General features: G+C 36.0%; 2 protein-coding genes across 2 annotated transcripts; both read left to right on the forward strand.

The window, feature by feature from the left end:
* Window positions 1–3,714: 3,714 nt before the first annotated feature.
* On the forward strand, window positions 3,715–16,569 carry LOC117912481 (auxilin-like protein 1). Its single transcript, XM_034827073.1, has 8 exons — window positions 3,715–4,250; window positions 9,736–13,201; window positions 13,280–13,355; window positions 13,495–13,592; window positions 13,688–13,753; window positions 13,856–13,945; window positions 14,918–15,094; window positions 16,322–16,569. The coding sequence occupies exons 1-8, from the start codon at window positions 3,880–3,882 to the stop codon at window positions 16,355–16,357; spliced, it is 4,380 nt and encodes a 1,459-aa protein (XP_034682964.1). The 5' UTR covers window positions 3,715–3,879; the 3' UTR covers window positions 16,358–16,569.
* Window positions 16,570–21,447: 4,878 nt separating this feature from the next.
* On the forward strand, window positions 21,448–22,075 carry LOC117913089. Its single transcript, XM_034828001.1, has one exon. It carries the CDS (start codon window positions 21,573–21,575, stop codon window positions 21,918–21,920), a length of 348 nt encoding a protein of 115 aa, XP_034683892.1. The 5' UTR covers window positions 21,448–21,572; the 3' UTR covers window positions 21,921–22,075.
* The last annotated feature ends 440 nt before the right edge of the window (window positions 22,076–22,515 follow it).

Below are 22,515 nucleotides of genomic sequence, written 5' to 3' on the forward strand. Positions count from 1 at the left end.
CTGCATGAGTACCTCATATCATAAATTCTTTAAACCAAGGATTCTCTAATTATAAAAATCATCTTTAGTCCACTTCTGTTCCGTACCATAAGAGAGTCAGTACCTCTCCTCCATACAACATCAGCGCTCTCTTCAATCACCATCAAGTATCAACCCACCCACATCTCCCAACTTAGCCATTCCCCAAAGCTGATCCGACGCAATCCGCAACTTTCTACCAAATTTTGAGTCACTCCACCTCATCCACGTCTTCTTAGATTCTTTTCACTCAGTTAATGGTGGCCACGAACATCTGCCACCCATCTTACGTCAAAGCTTAGTCATGTAACAGTGCAATTTCTGTACCTCCTCAATCACAACATGCTCCCACAATGGCCGACGTTTCTATAATTTGGTCTGCTTGCTTGCGTATCCAATCCAAAGTAAGCGCTTACTGCTTCCCACTAACTCCGCCAACCCAAATTCAAGTCCCATACATGTGTATGAATCAAATAGTAATAGTAGATATCGTGGAGTCAGCTACACGCCTACAAGCCTGTAAGTCTAATCTCCTGTGTACCAGTGACCACACATCATAAGACCACTCAAACTGATGATTCTCACATTCATTAACAGTTGCATCACATAAAATGATGAATCGATTCATGGTACAGTAATTTGAGATATAATTTCTCCATACTGGTGATGATGTTACTGATGTATGATACTCATAGGTACTGATATAAAATATTAATGTTTGATGGTTGGCGGTGGATCGTTGGTCCAGAAGGGGCGTATAAAAAAGGCCATCATGGAATTGAAATACCTTCTTGAATATTACTGGATGCAATTATGTACAATGATAATAACATGTATTGATTAGAATTAAGTAAGAGCAAAAAAAAAATTGATTAGTGCAGGAATGAATGATGATGATGGGGCTTAAGACTTAAGAGGGTCGGATGTGACAGACAATAAAGTGGCCAACACGTGGGCCCCGGAAGACAAAGACCCTCCTCTTTTTCTGGTTTTGATATCTGGAAATGGGCCTCCACCCAGTCGTTTTAGCTTTTAATAATTGAACTTTCTTTTCTTTTTTCTCCGCCAAAATGACACAACCGCCCTTGCTGGGGTGTGAGCACGGTTGGGCATTTGGATGTTGTCTCTTTCTTTTTTGTTTCGGTTAGCTGTGTTTGATTTTCTTTGAATCTTTGAATAAAACAGAGATGGGGTTTCAGGTATTAAAGAAAGCGAAAGCAAGTAGTCTTTCGTTTGGCTCATGCCGGGATGTAAGGACCAAAAGAGCCAAAGTAATCAAAAGAAGATACTATCATCGTTTTGCTAAAGCCTAAATCCCACATTTGGATGCCCAAAACCTTGTTTTATGCTTTTTCTTGCTTCCTGCTTTTCTTTTCTAGAAGCCTAGAAGGAGGCTTCGGTTCATTCATATTTATATAATTATTTTAAAAATAACTTTTATTTTCAATTATTCTTCATATTTTTTATAATATAATTTTTATTATCAAACATGTTTTAAGAATTATTTAAAAATATCCAAAATTTAGACCCCATTTGATAATAATTTTAAAAAATATTTTTATCATTTTTAAAACTTAAAAAATTGTATCATTTAAGTATTAAAACGACTAAAAACGTTTTATAAAATTACCGTTAAACGCACTCTTAATTTTAAAAACAACACGGACGGTAGAAATGACAAGGAACAAAAGGCCAGACTAGAATGTTTTGATGAGAAAAGTGACAGTTGAAGAGTCTCAATCCTTAGGAATGTAGTTATGCAAAGTTATAACCATATTCCATATCATCACCCACCCCCTCTCTTTTCTGTGTTCCCCACTCGTACAAGTTTTAATGCCAACACCAAATTTTGCTTCTTTTGTTGCCATTTCCAACCAACTTTCTTTCTTGGATCGAATAAGGTGAGGCTGAGATGGACACCCAATTATATGCCCTCCTTTAAGAAATTTGACACTTTAATGTACTTTTCTTACCATCCAAAATTCCCGAGCTATGATCGGTTCCCACCCACACAAAGTGTGAAGGGAAGAAAAATAAAATAATAAAAAAATAGTTTTTTTTTTATATTTTCTCCTAATTTTTTTAAAAATCAAGCATAACTTATGAAAAAAAATGTGTTTTCATACATTCATATAAAAAAGTTATAAAATAAAAACTCAAATTTATGAAATATAAATTTAAAATAATTAAGAGTTTGTTTGGTTACTGTTTTTAAAAACTGTTTTTGAGAACATTCTTTAAAAACAATTTTTAGTATTTAAAAAAAAAAAAATTATGTTTGGGAATTGAATTGTGAAAACAATTTTTGTTCTCAAATAAAAATTTTCAATTAACTTGATATTATAAATATATAAATAGTTTTTATATACATAATTCATTTAAATTAAGAAAAATTATTCTTTGTTTGAAACTTTTACGAGTTAGGAAACACACAAAAAGAAAAAAGAAAAAACAAGAAGACCAATCCGTTGTTTGAATAAAAAAACACTAAAGTTAAAAATACACGCTCTTTCTTAAACATATTTTTACCCTTTTTTTATTTTTAAGAAAAAAAAAAGTTTTTGAAAACAATAATCAAATAGTTCTTAACATTTTATGCACTTTTTTATTATAGTACTTTTAATAATTCATATACCATTTTTTTAATAATTTATTATAGTACTTTTAATAATTCATATACCATTTTTTTAATAATATAAATGTCATCTTTAATCATTCCAGATATTATTTTTGGCTAATAAAGTGTAAAATTTGAATTATTTTTAAAGAATTATTATTTTATAATTGTTTTGAGAATAGCGTGTGAAAACACATTTTCTTCCTCGTCTACATTTCCAAAAACTAAAATATTTGAGGTGGCCGCGGACCAAAAACATCTAGACGCGATTGAGACTGAGATTAATTACGACGCAACATTCCAATAATTCGGAATTGTTGAAGGAACGCTCTCCTCCCAGTCCGGACAACTCCACAACAACAATGATGCTGATGATTGGCGAGTGCCGCCCACGCTCACAGAATTGGATTAGGATTTCACAGATGAAAGACGAGAGACAGTTTGGTGGGAACAAGGAATTTAAGATGAGAGCGATTTAAACCTTAAAAAAGAAAAAAAAGAAAAAAAAGAAAAAAAAAATGATTCGGCCCACAACTCACCGCCTCCGTTTCTCCACCTGCAACTCCACTCATATCCTACACCTGTCATTCCTCTTCTTATAATATCTTTCATATATTTTTTTCTTAATTCATATACATGATTGCAAATTTTCTTTTCCCTTTCTTTGACGTGGAAATGATTCAAGAGTCAAATTCATTTTTTATTATTATTTTATTATTTATTTGTTTTTTAATATGAGGCTAAAATGTATATATATTTTTTAATTTTTGGGAAATGCTAAATACATGATTATGCTTTGAAACTGGTTTTTTCCTTTTAAGGAGATGTGTTATTATGGTATAGATAATATTGTTTTAATTAATTAATAAAGAAAAAAAAGGATAAGGAGGAGGAGGCTGGCTGGAGGGAGAATGATTACAGGAGCGGTCACGATTCGCATTTAACGGACCAGTAATGAAGGAGAATGGGGATTGTGAACAATAAGTTAAAAGCCTTATTCGTAATTATTGCAAAAAAGGAGGGTAAAACGTATTCGGCTGTCTGTTGATTTTGAAATTTCCAGTTCTCTCCCCCTCTTTCTTTCTTCTCTCTCTTCGGTGTTGGCTTTCTGACTCTGCAGCGGGTCTCTGCAGAGAGAGAGAGAAGACTCAGAGGAGAAAAAAGAAGCAGAGAAACCAAGAGAGAAGAAATACGGGGTGCAGCAACAAAACCCTAGAAGGGGAGAGATAAGCTCTTCCATTTTCATGGAAAAATTCTCCCATTCCAGAAACCAAACATCCTCAGCTCTTTCTAAGAAAATCTGCAATGGCAATGGCTTCAACGACAGGTCTGCCTACGATGACGTTTTCGGCGGTCCACCCAAGTTCGGGGTCCCGACCATCTCGCCTCGTGTGGAGGACTACACTGAGATTTTCGGCAGCTTTCATGCCTCACGCGCTTCCTCTATCCCGGTTTTGGATCTTCCCGCTGTTGACGAGGCCGATGTTTTCTTTGATGTTCAGGAGGTCGATTACTCGGATATTTTTGGCGGTTTCCGGGGTCTAGATTTTGCCGTTTCGTATGACGAGTTGCTTGGGCAGTCTAAGGACGGGGATGATTCGTCCGAGGAAGCTTGGTATGTTGATCTTTTGCTCTGTCGGGGGTTTTGGCTCTTTTAGTGCCCGTTTGGTTGCTGAGAAAACTGAAGAAAAAGAAAAGCAAAATTTGAATATTCTGTTTTATGTTCTTTTACATTTGGGTTTTCGAAACTTAAAAAACTTTCATCAACTCAGCTAGCTAGCTAGTCAGCTGTCTTTGGCTTAGTGGAGTGGAGGTTTCTACTTTCTCCAATCTTGAAAAATGAATTTGATATTAATAGTATTTTAATTTTCCTTTTCTGCATTTCTGCATTTCCTCAGCAACCGAACGGAGCACTAGTAAAATGTGAGGAGAATGTTTAATTTTTGTTGTTTAGTTTTCATGTATTTTAAATTGGGGGTATACCAGCGACTCCTCTGAAACCGATTTTCTTGGAGAATGACGTTTACTAGCTTTGTGCATTCTCCGTGATTCTTTGTAAATTTGCGTTTGGGTTTTAAGAGAAACTGGTAGAGCAACATCCTTAGCTTGTACCCACTAGATTGGCCAACCATGTGAAATAATAGCAACAGAAGACATTTTAAGCTGGGTTTGTTTTTGGGTCCAATAGGCAAAAAAGGAGTTCCTTCTATGGGACTTGGCATTTAGTAAAGTTTTAGTTCCCATCATTATGAAATATTGTAAAAGAAATATAAGTTGGCGCAGCAAAAGTGGGTCCTTGTATTTTTGCGGTCTTGTTTATTAGAAAGGATCTGCTGGGATCAGTTTCAAGCATTAGGGATTTTTTTTATATGCATTTTGTATATATTATCGTAGAAAAGAGAGAGAAAAAGTGTTGCAGAGTGAGTGGATATGGCAACTTTGGGGGATGGATGTGCCCATAAAGCATGGTAAAATAGGGATCTAAGACCATGACAAAGGACTGTGATAAGTAATCTGGTGAGTACAAATGTCATGCTTTAGGCTTTTCTTTTATGTGGCTTGGAAGAATGGTTTGGATATCAAGACAAAGAGAGGAGCTATCAAATTAGATGGAGGCTGAGTTTTATGAAGGGAAATCACAGTGATATTCATTAACTAGTAGATTTCCAATATACCAGTGGAATCCATGAAAAATTGCAGCTCATTCATGATTTACCCAAAGACCCCGTCTTCCACATGGTCTGAGCAACTGGATTGGTTTTTATAACATTCGTGGCTACTAAGTTGTCAACTTTATTAAATATCACCAAATAGTAGTGATAGGCACATAGTCCAATTCAGGCTCAGCAAGGCTTTAAATTGGGAGTTGATATTTTTGGTTGGATATGGTTAGAATTTTGTTTAAGGGTCAGATTAGGTAGAGATTTAATCTTCATCTATTGGAGAGGTTAATGTCATGAGAGTTGATTTAGTACTAGGTTAAATTTTTTGGTCATTACCCTGTATCCAAACCCCAATCTTTACAACTCTCTAGTTTTTCATTTACCAATGTCCAGGAACATGTTCCTTCTCAAGCTACCATGGAAATTATTGCACGATTCTCCACCATACAGCTAAAAATTTCCTTAATATCCTCCAAATCTCAAAACCCCTTAAGATAGAATCAATAAACCTAAAAGTCAACTTACTAAATTTGTTCATAAACTGCCAAAAAAGACTTTGAACCTAGAGCAATTAGATTCTCAAGCTTACCATAGAAAATGTCACACTGATATAGATTACATCACTACAACAGTTACTTTCTGACAGCCTCGGAGAAAATGTCTGCTTGTTGGCTTCTGTGGGGGGATTGCTTTCTTATCCTTGTGAGAGGAATTGAGACTTTGTTTATCACTATCCATAAGGTGTCATTTCTAACATTCCAAACAAAAAACACGTACCAGCAGTTTGGTTGTCTCATATACTGTTTCAAAAATGACAGGTTTTGAAAATTAACTATTTTGTGTTGAAGGGTCATTTATAACAAAGATTCTTACAGTTGAAATGTCTCTGTATTACTTCGGAGTTTGAGGAAGAGTTTGAAATCACAGGATGCCTCCAAAAGGGCATTTAATAAAAGACCATCATTTTGGTTGAAGTAGAGGTTTCTTGGCATCTACCAAGTTGTGTAGCTCGTCCAAGAATAAGAGTTTTTGAATAAACTAGTATAATGGAGAACAAAGTTTATTTTGAAAAAATTATGATTTGGAATTAAATTGTGAAATACTAATTCCATTGTGACTTGGCAATTGTTAGAGGTTTTTTGAAAAATTGAAGAAAAGAAAAATGTAAAAAACAGCAGATAATCTTGAATCTTGTCATTAGGATGAAATGAGGTGACTATTGTTAGAAGTTGGATTTTTTTGGGAGTTTATATGTACAAATATTGCTCAAGGTTAATGGATATAAAAACCACTTTAATCTATATGAGATGTAGTTTTGAGGTTGACCTTTTTAATGTTTTATGCAATAGAGAGGGTAGACTATCCTCTGCCATGAGGAGGTTCTCTAAGGTAATTGAGGATTTAGGGTTGAAAGATTTATCCTTGCAGGGAGGGCCCTTGTGCTGGGAGCAGTGCTCGAATAATCAGTCCAAGTCGAAACTTGATCATTTCATCATGTTTGAGGATTGGAAATGTCATTTCAGTGGGAGCTGTGCAGTATGCTCTTCCTAGACTACTGTCTGGTCACGCTCCTGTTCTTCTAGATGGGGAAGGGATAAGGAGAGGCTTGACTCCTTTTAGATTCGAGATTATGTGGTTGAAGGAGGAGGGTTTCAAGGACTTGCTGAAGAGTTGGTGCGAGAGGTATAGTTTTAGCGAGTCCTCAAGCTTCATTTTGGCTACAAAATTGGAAGTCTTGAAGTCAAATCTGAAAGATTGGAATAGATAACTGTTTGGCAAGATTGAAGTCCCAAAGGCCTTGGCCCTAAATCAAATGGCCTTTTGGGATTCAAAGAATAGGTCCAACACCCTATCTTTGGAGAAGTTAGAAGCTAGAGAGGAATTTAAAAAGTAGGTCTTGCTAGAAGAAATTTCTTGGAGGCAGAAATCAAAGGAAGTGTAGTTGAAGGAGAGGGACATAAAACACTAGGGGCCTATTTGGTAACTGTTTTTGAAAACAATTCTGAAAAACAAAAGTATGTTTGAAAACTTAAAATGTTTTTAACTTGTTTTTAATATTTTTAAATATTTTTTGAAAATAATTTTTATATCTAGTGTTTTATTTTTAATCATTCTACATGTTTGTATGATTATTTCTTAAAACAATCCTAAAAAAACAAGTGAAAACAATAGAAAACAATTAAAAGATGTTATTTGAAAGTACCTTGTTTTATGTTTTTAGGAACAGAAAACAGAAAACAGTTTTTGGTTGCCAAACGTCTTTTCTATGTTTTTTGTTCTAGAGAATAGAAAACTGTTCTAAAAAAACAGTTTCCAAATAGACCCTAAGGTTTTTCATAAGATGGTTAACGCCCATAGAAGAAGAAACTCTTTGACTAGAATTAAGATAAATGGTTCTTGGCTCACTGAGGAGATTGACATCAAGGAAAGGGTGGTCCAAGCCTTTCAAACCTTGCTTTTTGACTCTGAGGATTGGAGGCCCAGTATTGATGTAGTGTTGTTTGAGAGGTTAGAGGCTTAGGAGGCTGCAGGGTTGGAGGAGCCTTTCTCAGGGGTGGAGTTTTTTGGGTTTTAGTGGAAATGAAGCACAAGGTCTAGATGGTTTTTCAATGACCTTTTGGCAATTTTTGTGGGATTTTGTGAAGGATGAAGTGATAAGTGTTTTTAAGGAGTTTCACAAGTACGACAATTTTGTTAAGAGCTTGAATGCAACCTTCTTAGTTTTAATTCCAAAAAAAAGGGGAGTTGAAGATTTGAGGGATTTGAAGCCAATTAGCTTGGTGAGTGGTTTATATAAGTGGTTGACCAAGGTATTAACCAATAGACTATAAAATGTGGGAGGGGTGGATGATATAGATGATCTGGCTCCAGATTTTGGTTGTAAGGAGGGTAATGTCCCTTCTTCTTATTCGGGTATTCCATTGGGTTCCTCATTTAAATTTGTAGCAACTTGGGATGGAGTGAAAGTGAGTTTTCATAAAAAGTTGGCCATGTGGAAGAGATAATACATCTTCAAAGGAGAGAGAATTACCTTGATTCGAAGCACTTTGTCTAGTTTGCTTATATACTTTATGTTTTTGCTAGACATCCCACGGTTAGTTAGATTGAGGTTATAACAGATTCAGAGGGACTTTTTGTAGGGTGGTGGGGCTCTTGAGCGGAAACGACATCTAGAAAGATGAGAGACTATTTTGCTTAGACAAAAGAAAAGGGGGATTGGGTGTGGCACGTATCTCTACACTCAATAAGGCTTTACTTTGTGAATGGAATTGGTGTTTTGTGAATGAAAAAGGGGGCACTTTGGAATCAAGTTATCAGTGGAAGCATGGGGAATGAGGGGATGGTGTTCTTGGGAGGTTATAAAGGGGTATGGTGTTGGTTTTTGGAAAATTATAAGGAAGGATTGGGATCTTATGAATGGTAGGATCTCCTTCTTGGCAGGCAATGGGCAGAGGGTCAAGTTTTGAAAGGATAAGTAGTGTGGGATTGCACCTTTGTGTAGCTCCTTCCCGTCCATACTGAGGAAAAATCCACAAACCATCTTCTTATCCACCTTGTGAAGACAAGGGTCTTATGGGAGTTGGTTTTTGCCCTTTTTGGAGTGTCTTGAGTGCTTCCCTCGTCGATAAGAGAGACACTCCTAGGTTGACATGGTTCTTTTGTGGGCAAAAAGTGTAGGAAGGTTTGGAGAGTAGGTCACTTATGTATCTTTTGGATAGTTTGGAAGGCAAGGAATAGAATTTCCTTTGATGGGGATGAACTTTCCCTCCAAAGACTAAATAATTCTTTTGTTTGTTTTATGTGGTCGGTCACTATGATGTTTATAAATGATGCCTCCTTCAACTCTTTTTAGTTTTTTCAATTTGATGTGTTCTTGTTGAGGGTGGTGTTGTTTTAGCCATTATTGTCTTGTAGCTTTGGCTTTTGGTATTGCCACTTGGCGTTTGGTGTAAATGTTATTTATACCGTGGGTCGCTCTTTTGGTGGCCCTTTTTAATATATTTACCTTCTTATCTATAAAAAAAAAAAAAAAAATGTTCCAAATGATATAAATCCATACTGAAGATGCCTGCTGGCTTAGATGGTAAATTTTTTCATGAGATAAAATATAACTGGGTTTAGATCTTCATCCATTCACCTCTTATACATCTGAAAAGCATGTACATTTAACTCTGGTTACCTATAAAGTTATTTATGTGAAATTTTTTTGTGCCTGGAATTTGAAAAGAATTCATGAACATGATGTGCTTTTGATGCTCCTATTGCAATTTGATGCTATTGGCCCATGCATACTGTTGATCTTACTTCTATTTTTGTATCTGTTTAGTCGTGTCTTTCTTTATATAAACAGAAACAAATGGAAGTCATAATTGGTTTCAATGCATTGAAGCTGGAATTTGATCATACAATGCACTTATGTTGTTTCCTTATGTATAGGACTCCAGCTGAAACTGGATCTCTGTCAGAAGAGTCAGATTATTCTGGGAAAAATGAATCCATGTCATATGGAGATGCTCACCAATCATTTGATGATGGTAAGGACTTCAACATTTCTTTTCATAAAGCTAATCAAAGAAGCAAAGGAGATATGTCAAATGGGGCTCATGTTACACAACTAGATGCAGTTCCTGGATATACTGTTGTGGTTGATGGAACTCCTTTGCAAAAGACAAATTATGAGAATCCACCCCTGTGGGTAACTGGTGATATCAGTCTCAGTAGGAGTTTTGGTGGGGGAAAAATCGAAGAAAAGCATCTCTGGAAAACCATGTCCTACCCACAAAATAGCAATGATGGCATGCATACATTTGAAATTGAACCTCAAGTAGGATATGGTGAAAATGGTTCTCACTCTAGTGAGACGTTTATAACTGTATCTGAAATCAGCCTTAGAACTCAGCCCTCTCCCGTGCCACCACCCTTGAGACCACCACCTATAGTAGATGTCAAAAAAGGAGATTCCAGTAGATCAGCTTCACAACTTAAAGCTAATAAGAATTATGCTTTCGAAGGCACTGCAGGTGGCAGTTCACCAGGAAGTTCTCCGCCTTTCTTTGATGTGGAGGTAGATGCCAGTTCATCTGCTGCAGCCTCTGCTGCGGCTATGAAAGAAGCAATGGAGAAAGCACAAGCAAAACTCAAAAATGCAAAAGAAATAATGGAGAGGAGGAAAGAGGGTCTTCAGAGCCGAACAAAGCTGGGTTCCAGAAATGATACAAAACATAAGGAGGGAAAGTTGAGTAGCATATCCAACAGTTTGAAAGATGAGAAAGTGCAGGGATCGTGTGAAACTCCGAAAGATTTTGTCAGAGAAGCAAGCCAAAAAGAAATGAAGACAACCCAGGTGCTTCCAGATTCTCGAGAAGGGGAAGCATTTTTAAATGTGGCTATAAAATCTGCAGAGGGAAGGCATGGGAAGGAATCTTGGTCATCTCAAGAGTCTTATAAAACTGAAGGAACTGGAAAATGGAAAGAAGCAACAGAGTTTTATGAACTTGTAAGAGGAGATAAATTTAGAAAGGAGCAGGCAAACAATGAAAAAGTTTTGGTGAAAAATAAGAAGGTCATTGAAAGTAGGCAGAAGGAGAAAAGGGCAGCCATTGAATCATTTGAGCAGCAAGAAGAAAGTGATAAGAGAATAAATGCAGCCCAAGAGGCTCATGGATGGGAGGAAAATGAGCAGAGATCAGCTAAAGAGGCATGTGGGCATGAAGAACATGAGAAAGTTGAAGTGGCCCATGTGTTCTATGGGTGGAAAGAGAATGAGAAAACATGGAGAGTGGGCCTGGAGCATGAAGAAGCTGAGCACAAACTAAATGTAGCTGATGAATGGGAAGAACATGATATCTTGATAGAGATACAACAGAAACAAAATGAGGTGGAAGTTAAGGAAGCTATGAAGCAGGAGAATGAAAGGAAACTGAAAGAGGCTAAGGAAAGAACAGGGAATGAGAGAAAACTCAAGAAGGCTCGCGAAAATGAAAAAAGTGAAAAGAGACTAAAAGAGGCTTTGGAGCAGGAAGAAACTGAGAAAAAACTAAAAGCTGAAAATGAAAAAAGACTAGAGGCTCTTAAATGGCAAGAAAATGAGAAGAAAAAGAAAGAGGCTCGTGAAAGAGAAGAAAATGAGAGGAGATTGAAAGTGGCTCTTGACTGGGAAGAGAATGAGAAGAAGCAGAAAGAGGCTTGTGAAAGAGAAGAAAATGAGAAGAGACTAAAACAGGCTATTGAGCAGGAGGAAAATGAGAAGAGATTAAAAGAGGCTCTCAAACAGGAACAAATTCTGAAGAAACAGAAGGAGGCTTGTGAAAGAGAAGAAAATGATAAGAGGTTAAAAGAAGCACTTGAGCATGAGGAAAATGAGAAGAAACAAAAAGCTCATGAGAAGAGACTGAAAGAAGCTTGTGAAAGAGAAGAGATTGAGAAGAAGCTAAAAGATGCTCGTGAAAGAGAAGAGATCGAGAAAAGGCGAAAGGATGTTCATAGACAAGCTGAAGATAAGAAAAGATTGAACAAGACCCATGAAAGAAAGGAGAGTGAGAAGAGATTGGAAGAGATGCCAGAGTGGGAAGAAACTGACAAAAGATTAAAAGAGGCCACAAAGTTGGAAGAAAGCGAGAAGAGGCCTGGAGATTCTGGTGATGTGGAAGAACTGAAGGGGCTAAAGAAAGCTCATGATCAAATTGTCAATGAAAATGAAAAGAAACTAAAATCTTGTCAAGGAACTTGTGCGCAAATGGAGGAGAATCATTTCACAGCAACTGATGAGGCATGTAAGCTGCGTGAGAACAAAAACATTCAGGCTGCTCAAGTAGCCCACAAATATGAAGTGAACAGTTTGGAAGCAAATCAAGAGGCCCTTGGACAGGAGGAGAAATTAAAGATTGCTGCTGAATCACAAGGTATTCATAAGGATTTCAAAGCAGTTGAAATGGAAAATGTACTGGTTGAAGAAATATTTGAAGCATCAGGCATGGCTGATGGTGATGCAGAGGAAGAAAAGAATAAGATCAGAATGGACAATTCCACGGGGTCAGTTCTTTTGGATGAGAATGTGAAAAAATCGCTTGAAGCTGGCATTGGCATTGGACAAGCACACTTGGAGAAAAATTTGAGAGCTGCCCAGATGGCCTCCAATCCTGAAGATCTGAAAAAGAATTTCACTTCTGAATGGGGAGAGGGAGAGAAGAGTATGAAGCAGACTTCGGTTTCCTTTGAGCCAGAGGATAGCAAGGATAAATTCAGATCAAGTCAAGTGTTGAAAGAGTGGGTTGAAAATGGAAAGAAAGTGGAAGCAGCTCAGCCAGCTACATTGGAAGGGAAAGGGAACATCCAGAAAACAGCTCAGCAGGTTAGCAATGGGCAAAGCACAGAAAAAAAGGAAAAGAATATTAACAATACTCCAACACTAGAAGAGAGAGAAAGGGAAGAACGGATGAAGAGAGAAAGAGAGCTGGAAAAGGACCGGCTTAGAAAATTGGAAGAGGAAAGGGAGAGGGAAAGAGAAAGAGAAAAGGATAGGATGGCTGTTGACAGAGCAACCCGTGAAGCTCGTGACAAGGCATATGTTGAAGCCCGTGAGAGGGCTGAAAGAGCTGCTGTTGAGAAAGCGACTGCTGAAGCACGACAAAGAGCACTAACAGAAGCCCGAGAAAGGTTAGAGAAGGCATGTGCGGAGGCTAGAGAGAAGACATTATCTGATAAGACTTCTATAGAAGCCAGGCTCAGGGCAGAACGTGCTGCAGTAGAGAGAGCAACAGCAGAGGCTCGAGAGCGTGCTTTTGAAAAAGCAATGGCTGAGAAAGCTGTCTCTGATGCAAGAGAACGAATGGAAAGATCTGTTTCCGATAAATTTTCTGCTTCTTCAAGAAATAGTGGATTGCGACAGAGCTCTTCATCCTCTGTAAGTGCATTCTTAATTTCTGTCTTTTCTATGAATTACTCTTTCTTCAACAGCATGGTAAATGGATGGTAATGGCAGGATCTGCAGGATCTGCAGTCTCAAAGCACAGGGTCTTCTAGTGGTTCAAGATATCCATATTCCTCAGTTTATGGTGGTATGTGATTGGGAAGCCCATTGATAGTTTTCTGTGGATTTTAACATCTTTTCTTTCTATCCATTTTCTTTTAACATCTGACTTTTTTTAATGTAAATTTTTGATGATTGCTTCTAAACAATGTCTTTTCCATATGAAGCTTCCTATAACACTGAAAAATCTGAAGGAGTTGAAGGCGAATCAGCCCAAAGATGCAAAGCTAGATTAGAAAGATATCGGAGGACAGCTGACCGCGCGGTATATTTTATTTTATTTTTTAAAATGGGAATTTTCTGTTTACCCTTCACAAAATGACAAAGGTTTTTGTTTTTTATTTTTTTGAACTATTTCAGGCTAAAGCTCTTGCAGAGAAGAATAAACGTGATCTTCTTGCTCAAAGAGAGCAAGCAGAGAGAAATGTAAATAAAATATATAGGCGAAATTTCCGGATCTATTAACTGAGTTTGTATTTTTTGTTTCTTTTTCCTATGCTTGATTATCTTGGATAATTTTGCTTACAGAGGTTAGCAGAAACTTTGGATGCTGATGTCAAGAGATGGTCAAGTGGAAAAGAAGGGAACCTGCGTGCATTGCTTTCAACATTGCAATATGTAAGTGTAACCATGATGTTTAATGCATTGCGAACTATTGTGGTGTTTGTTGATATGACCTCTACTTGGATAAAATATGACGCACTTTCAAAGTTTCTATTATTTATTGTGAATAATGGATGGCTTGCTGTCTTGTGTGGTTGATGTGTCATTGTGAAGGATGGGCTGTGAAAATGCATTCTTTCAGTTGGGCATGTCTTGTGGAATTGAGATGTATTGAATTTTTCATTCCTGATTATCTGTTTGTCCCGTGGTCGCTGCCTGCCTGTTTTTAGAATCATGTTCATTTACTTGGATGTTGGTACGATTGAGCATGATTCTTAGCCAAGAATCAATCCGACAGGTGTCCTAAAATTTGAGGTGTCAAAAATGAAAATTTGAACTGTTATTGGTTACAACCAATCAGAGTCCTCAAATTTGTTCTCTACAATATAGATTGTGAACTTTTTTCCATGTTTATAGCTCCCTGGAATATAATTTCAGATAGGTAGGCATCCAATAAAAATTTACAGAATTAGCTGTTTATAATGAAGGTGTTGGAAAACTGAGGTAGTGCTCCTCTTCAAGCTTAATAGCACCTGCAATAAGCTGCCTTGGAGCAAGGATTTGGCTGCTGAAACCCAATATTTTTTTCTTCTTGATTGAATTGTTTTTACTTCTGCTAAATTGGGGTATTCATTCCTAAACATTCTGCAAAGAATATGCTGTCAATTATTTATCGTGTTTCTTTCTCTCTGATTGTCTTGTTTTTGAGATTCATGTAAATGATCAACATATTTTATAATGGGTATGATCCTTGCCATTGCTTGGTTGTTAAATGTTAATGTTTTATTGAGCAAACACCAATGAAAAGAAAAAAATGTTTTATTGAGCAAACAACAAATGAATGAATATCTGATTCTTCTGTCTTCAATTTTCGTTAAACTCCAAAATACTATTGACATTTTTAAACTTGGTTTTCTTTATTGGCAGATCCTAGGACCTGATAGTGGTTGGCAACCAATTCCATTAACGGATGTTATAACTGCTGTTGCTGTAAAGAAAGCTTATAGAAAAGCCACTCTTTGTGTTCATCCTGACAAATTACAACAAAGGGGTGCAAGCATTCAACAGAAGTACATATGTGAAAAGGTTTTTGATCTTCTAAAGGTGTGTCACCAGTCTGCCATTTTCTTTCCCAAAATTGATTTCTGATTAAATGTCTAATACTTACACTTAAAACTGTTTCCATGCCTATAGGCCTCTAAACTGAGCATGATAACTAATATGTTATATGGAAATTCATAATGGCTTCTAATTTCAAATGTCTAAATAAAATTCTTTCTATTAATTTTACAAGTATGAAATTTTAGTCTTGAGTTTGATATGGCTTTCTAATCTTATTATTATGGCTTTCTAATCAAGGTAAGAATCAGTAATTAAATTAGAAAAAGAAGAGGCCATATGCTGTGGTAGGAGTATGTTATGAAAAGTATGCTGTGCAGGAGTGCAGTTTTGGTTTTAAATCACATAATTGGGTCTTTTTGAATCTTTATCATTATTCAACTTTTTGGTTTAGTTTAATCATTAGGACATTCCAACATCCTATGAGACTACTAAGATTGTGTTTGGTAAAACTTAATCTGATTAAAAATGACTTCTTTGTATTTTGTATTTTGTCTTTAATACTTAATGACTTAGGTTGGATTTTACTGAATTTGTTGACTTAAAACTTATTACTTAATTTTTACTTTATTTGGTAGAATTAGAACTGAATTTAAATTTTTTTGAAACTATTAAATTGACATACTTACCCTTAGTAAACTAAGTAATGAGCCTATGAAAGACAAACAAGGGATGAAAAGATAATGGTTGTATTAACAAGTTGAGGAGAAATTGGGAGTTTTTGCAATGAGGGCATGCAGCTATTTTGAAATTAGAAAAAGTGATTTATTTTGATTTATGCTTTAAAGTTATTTTATCAAATCATTAATATGCTTAATTACTTAAATTAAGTCATTAAGTCATATTAAGTGATGAAGTTGGTTTATCAAATGCCCCTAAATTAGACAACCCTACTTGTACTCATAGTCATATCAGACCACTTCCCTAGTGCTAAAGTATTTCTTGTCTTAAATCTAAAGATGTTTGTGTAATCAGAGGAAATTTTGGCTTTGCAGTGTCATCAATTTAGAAAATAATGGTTTGCCATTTTAGGAAAAGATAAGAACTCCCAATTCTGTTATCTGAAAATGCAATTCCCATCACCAAATTTCTAGCATATTTAGCCCCCACAAGTGCAGAGTAGCAAACCTTTGTTCAATAATTGTAGCCTTTTTGTTTCTGTAACCCTATCATTTTTTTTTTTAAATCTTTAATTGTATTTGTTATCCTCAGGAAGCTTGGAACAAATTCAACTCAGAAGAGCGGTGACCCAGGCTTTTGCATGTATGGTGAAGCTTGGACATCACAGTTATACTGCACATTTGTAACTTTATACTGGTAGAAAGTAAATGTCCAGTTACTCTCAGTCAGCTCTATAATTTCTGAATGTAAGCTTAAGCTTCATGCGGGTTTGAAACAAATATTAGTAAAAGAAAAGGGCTATTCCCCGTTCAAAATTTGGAACCCAAGGCGTTTACTTCCATGCCATGTCTTACAGGGGAGTAGTGTTTCGTTTTCCTAATAAATTCTTGGAATGAGGTCTTCCGCAAGCCACCAAACATGAAACTAAATGCCATTTCTTCTAGAAGAAGACTGAGAAAGAAAGAGGATGAAGTATTATTGCGTTGTCTGGTAGATTCGGACAGTTGACCCTTACAAAGGAATGTGGCTGATTGGAAGAATGTGCAGAACCCACGTATGCTAAATTTTTACAAATATACGAGTCAAGCCTGGCCCGGGGTTGTTGGGTCTGTATCATATGGCATTTATGTCAATTCTGAATGGGCTCTCCCCCACTTCCAATTAGGTAAATCCAGGGTCAAACCAACCATAATCAGATCATCATTGGGGTCATGCTGTTTTCTCTGGTCCCACGGGAGTAATTTAAAATCAGAGGTTTGGTGAATTATTGAGTAGCGCTCTAGAAAACCGTTTCCCATTGAAAATAATTAGACCAAGGAACATAGCAACTTTCACACCATACAACTATTTCAGACGATAGATAGAAAGGTAGACAAATGATCTGTTTCTTCATCTAGTTCTCTCCATTGGCATGTTTCTCTTTCTCACTGGAAAGTTTCAATGGCTCCTTTGTACATATCCCCAAGCTGTACTTGAATTGGAACCCCAAGTCCGTAAACTTCTTAGATGAGAAAGAGACAGCCTTCAAGTTCCTGTCAATGTCCTTGAACCTGTTCATTGTGTTGAACATACCATTATTCAGTCTAAATAGTAAATACAGACTTTGTAGCCTTACAATTTCGAATAATTTGAATGTATTGGCAGGAGAAGAGCAAATGTAGCGTCCCTTCGCTTTCGGATGCTCATACAAGTAAATATGAGCATTGAAGAGATCATCTAAATGTATGTATCGGCATTGCTTCACTATTGACTATTGAGTAGTGAGCTTCATTTCCTGCATGCATGCAAAATATGTATAAAAGAAACAAGGCACAAATTACAATGGATGGATGAGGAAATTAAGACTGAAGAAGAAGAAGATGGTGATTAGGAAGATGGATACCAGTGAGTGGGGACAGTGCAGTGATGAGGCTGGGTGGCAAGGTTGGCGTAATGGACCAACAACGAGAGTTGGTATAATACTCACGAATTCTAAGTTTTTCTCCATGGATGCCTCCCTTGCAGCCTTCTCTGACAGTGTTGTTCACATAAAGTACATCTGTACGATCAACAGCATTTAATTAGTTCCCATTCCCCAGATGCTAATCAGCATATGAATAATGAAAATGGAAATCTAACCCATCCGGGCACTGCTCCTCCCTTGCACCCATTTTTTTTTTATCCAAATTGCTCCAGCAGCTTTCGTCGTACTCAGGACGCCGCTGCTCCTCAACATTCACAGTTCTGGCGGACGACGTGAACACAAGTCTCCGGACGCTTCCCGCTTTAGCGCATGACTTTATGATGCTCAACACCCCGTTTATTGTGGGCTTAATCACTTCGTTCTGGAATCATGTTAGCATGCGATGAAACTTGAAAGAATATGGGTGTGAGGATGGAAGCGGGACGAACCTCAGGGTCCTTGGATTCGAAGTCCATGGGAGTAGCCATGGACTTATGGTTATGGTTTATGGTTTACTAAATGCTTAACCAAAAGGCTTTGCATTTTAACCACTATAATAAACACATTATTCCTGAATTTTCTATTTGAAATGAAGATGCTATAAGAAATAGGCCTTTAGGTCATGACCAACAACCACGATCAAATATCATAAATCCATAACCAAATCCAACGGTTATGATCTTATGAAACCGTAACTGAGGGTCATGATAGTAGGTGCAAGCAACAGTATTGGTCATGGTTTGCTAAGTGATTGAGACTATATGGTTATATTTTTTGTGATAGGTGTAAAAAAAGCTATGACAATAAGTAAAAGAAACTTTGTTACTTTCTACTAGATTTGGTCATGGTTCCATAAACATGTGACTAATTGGGACTTATAATCTTGATCAAAGTAAGAAAACGTGACAATTTATATACTTATAGTCATGATCAATATAAAAAAGGTGACCAAAATACTAAATTATGGTCATTATCACTTATTGAATTGTGACTAAATTATAACTTATGGTCACGGTCATTTACTAGATTGTGACTAAATATTTACTTATGGTTATGGTTTTAATGACTACGACTAAAATTTATCATAAATAGTCGTCCAAAAATACTAAAATATGGTCATGATTCATTACTTGACTGTGATTAAAAGTTAACTTATGGTTACAATTTATAATGGTCATGACTAAATTTATCATATTTAGACAATTATGCCTTTATATATTCATACTTTCCAAACCTATTATAAACTTGTACAAACTTATTTTAGGCTTTTATATTCAATTAAGCAACTAAAATAGTTTCAAAATTCAATTTCTATATATATCATCAAATAACCAAAACATAATATGACTAAAAAAACAACAAAATAGATTCAAATTTAGTTTCACATTCTCACATAATGCAGCAAGTCAACCAACCAAACATCACATAATAGTCATAGAAAGAAAAAATACAATCGGAGAAGTTATCATTTAAAGATGTAGCATAATCTCCAAAATTCCACTGTCTTGATTGAAATTGTTTCATCATCTACATTATTTGTTTTTTAAAATTGTGTTTGCGTTTTCATTATTTTTCCTTCAAACTCTTCTTTCACTTCTTCTCATGTCTTCCTTTGAATTTCTATCAATGACTCTTCAAATGTTTCTTTCACATGTAAGAGTTCTTCAACTATAGTTGTAAACTTTTGTTTTGTAGTTATTAAAAGCTCTTGAGCATTTTCAAGTTGTGTTGCAAAAGTACCTAGCTATTGATTGTCTTCTACTAGTAGGTTAAATATAATTCATAAATATTATCTTATGGTAAAATGTATATCATAACATACATTATCAAAAAATAATCATATGTTTACCTTTGCCTCAGGTGTGCCCCAAAAGTGGATGAGCCACCTCCACTCATTGTCCGATAAGTGTAGAGGTCGATGACACAATCTTTCATTATCTATATCATGAAAGTCACAATATTTGGCCTCCATTTTATTTCTATAACTTTTGAACAAATTTCCACAAGATCTAAGAATATAGCTCTCTTGCATGCTTAATCTAATTTATATATATTTTTTTGTATTTTATTAAAATGTCATGTAAAAATAAAACTTATCATTTTTAAACAATAACATTAGAATTTAAATGAATAGTAATTGACATATACCAAAACTAAAGCCCAAATCCTTTCTTTCACATCGCAACTAACATGATTTCTAATCTTGAACTTGGATGGGTACATTGTATTGAAATCGTACCAATGTCCCTGTATAGCTTGAAAGTCTTTCCCTTTTTCCAATCATAAACAACTTGCCTTTTGTTATTGAATCTTGTAGATTTCTTTTTCCCCTGTTTCATGTCGAGTAAATCTAAATTACATGTTGGGCCACATGTCTTCTTTTTGCTAGAGGAGGAACTTGTTAAAAGCAATAATGAGATTATAAGAAACACAATTCATTTATTCTATATATATGTAAACATATTTATTATATGTAAAGTTAAACAAAATTTTCTTAATCATACCGATGGTGAAAGGATTTGAAGAATTAGAATGACTAGAACTACTAGGGGTAGTAGTCATAGATGGGTAATAGTCATAGGTGGTTGCATGTCGGAGAATTTTTGTATATGTATGGTCCCCACCAATAAAAGCTTCCACATAATTAAAAAAATAAAGATAATTTTTATAGTAGAAATTATTACAAATATTTTATATATTATAAAGATCATATGAAGTTTAAAAAAAAAATATAATTGAAATAAAAAATATTTTAGAAAATAAATAAATTATCTGGTGTGAAGGCAACATACTTGAAAATAGTGGAAACTTTATTTCCAATTTTTTTTATTTGATGATTAGTGTCTTGTTCATTTCCTAGGAGCAAGACTATGGTACCTTTGGTTTATTGGTTTACGGTGTCACCTCTCTTCAAGTCTTGTTCTCTTGTTCATCTTTTGAACTCTCTTCTCTTCAAAATTTTGGAATAAACTCTATTTATAAGGATTGAAAACATAGTATGTAGATAGTTTTCTAATTCTTTAGAAATATTATCCTTTAATTCAAATTTGTAGAGATTTGAAAAGACCAAATTTAACAAGCTTAACATTTTAATATATTATTCTTGAATTCTCTTATTTTTAAAATTTTGGAATGAGTTCTATTTATAAGGACTCCATGTTATAGTTTTCTAATTCATTAAAAATATCGTCCCTTACTTAAAACTAATCATTATTGAGATTTGAAAATGTCGTATTTGATTGTCTTTACCTTTTAAAATATTATTTTTTAATTAAAAATAATATTTGAAGAGGTCTAAAAGACTATATTTAATATTCATATTACCTTTTCAATTACCCAACTTACCATTTTTTTATTTATTTTAATAAATATATTTTAATATCAAAATATATATTTTCTCTATTTAAATGAAAAACAAGTCATGTTTCCTTTTTATAGGATTTATGCCACTGTCATATGCGTTGAATTGGCCAAACATGGAAATGTCCATTTCATAATGCATATCAAATTACCTCCTAGTAACCTACTACACTCTTCTTGTGACGAAAACAAAGTGGTTGGGTCCAATCGGGTGAGGTGTGAGGTGTGTGCCTCTGTTTTTTAAATGGCAAGGACTAAGGAGGGAGGGAGTTCGAATTAATGACCTTGCCGCCTAAGGTGGCTCCATGGGGCATCAAAGGGCTGCCACCGTGAAATAAAGTCTTCGTGGTGGTTGGGTCTGAATTGAAAAGTCAAAGAAAGCCCAACCATATCTTAAGTCTGTTTTGAATTGAACGCCTTCAAAAACAACATACTCATCACAACAGTTCTTCCCATCCGGAACCCACACCTACCCTCTTCCATAAATCTCTCTTGTATGCAAGTTCAGGCAATCCTGCTGCTGGTTTTTCCGGGCAAGCCATGATTAGAGCTCTAAGTACACGGAGAAGCCACCGCGGGTATGACCAGTTAGGCAAGGAGCAGCCTCTCATGGGCGCAGAGGAGGCGCAGCTGAAGAGGGTCAAAAGCCTGCCAGCTGGAGTGTTCGGTTCATCCAAAAAATTAGCCCCGGAGTCCACCTCCCAACCCAACCCCCCGTCGAAGCAAACAAAGAAGGCCAGCAAGAGTCACCCTCTGTTTGGCCTCTTCTATGGGCGAAGAAAGGGGAAGACGACAGCCAAGCCAGAATTCTCTCGGTACATAGAGTACGTGAGGGAGGGAGGGGTTTGGGACACGAATTCAAACACGCCTGTAATACATTTCAAGTAACCCTTTCAACAAAAGGTTGGGCATTGGGGTGAGCCGGTGAGGCATAAATCATAAATGCACAGTGTCGCTGGAATTGCCTTGTATTTGACAAATTTAATGAATACTAGCATCAATTTCTAAATAATTGATCCGAGGGTAAGCTTGTTGATTTGTGATTGTCTTTTTGTTTACGCTTTCATGAGCAATTGATTACAATCATCTCCTTTTAGGGTTTTAGATGATGTTTCACGATAAAGCAGAGGATGAATTAGACGCCAACTTTAGAAATGCCATGCATTATGCGTGGGGAAAATGATGTTTGATTTTGATTAATCTCACACAGCCGGGGGTGGGGGACGAAGCTTCCTGCGATGGTCACCTTCCTTGATGTTGTCCCCCACTCTCCTACTGAGTTTGGAGACTTGCACCACAATGCTTCATCTCATAATTCCCTTTCAAATAAAATTTAATTACGCATATAATGTTATCATGTATTTATGGAAAAATATTATGATTTTAGATACTCAGGAAAACTTTTTCTTGGGGCTCACGCCACGAAATTTAAAAGAATGAAAAAGAAATTAACAGGTCGTTGAGGACACCAGCTGCCACCTCT

This window comes from Vitis riparia, chromosome 4 (assembly GCF_004353265.1).
Source record: "Vitis riparia cultivar Riparia Gloire de Montpellier isolate 1030 chromosome 4, EGFV_Vit.rip_1.0, whole genome shotgun sequence".
NCBI lineage: Eukaryota > Viridiplantae > Streptophyta > Magnoliopsida > Vitales > Vitaceae > Vitis > Vitis riparia.

What these genes read in the sequence shown, in the direction of transcription:
- LOC117912481 (XM_034827073.1), top strand. Translation starts at nt 3,880, where the DNA reads ATGGAAAAATTCTCCCATTCCAGAAACCAAACATCCTCAGCTCTTTCT. An exon ending in GATTCGTCCGAGGAAGCTTG is followed by an intron (nt 4,251 to 9,735) that starts GTATGTTGATCT and finishes CCTTATGTATAG; the next exon opens with GACTCCAGCTGAAACTGGAT. An exon ending in GAGAGCAAGCAGAGAGAAAT is followed by an intron (nt 13,754 to 13,855) that starts GTAAATAAAATA and finishes TTTTGCTTACAG; the next exon opens with AGGTTAGCAGAAACTTTGGA.
- LOC117913089 (XM_034828001.1), top strand. Translation starts at nt 21,573, where the DNA reads ATGATTAGAGCTCTAAGTACACGGAGAAGCCACCGCGGGTATGACCAG.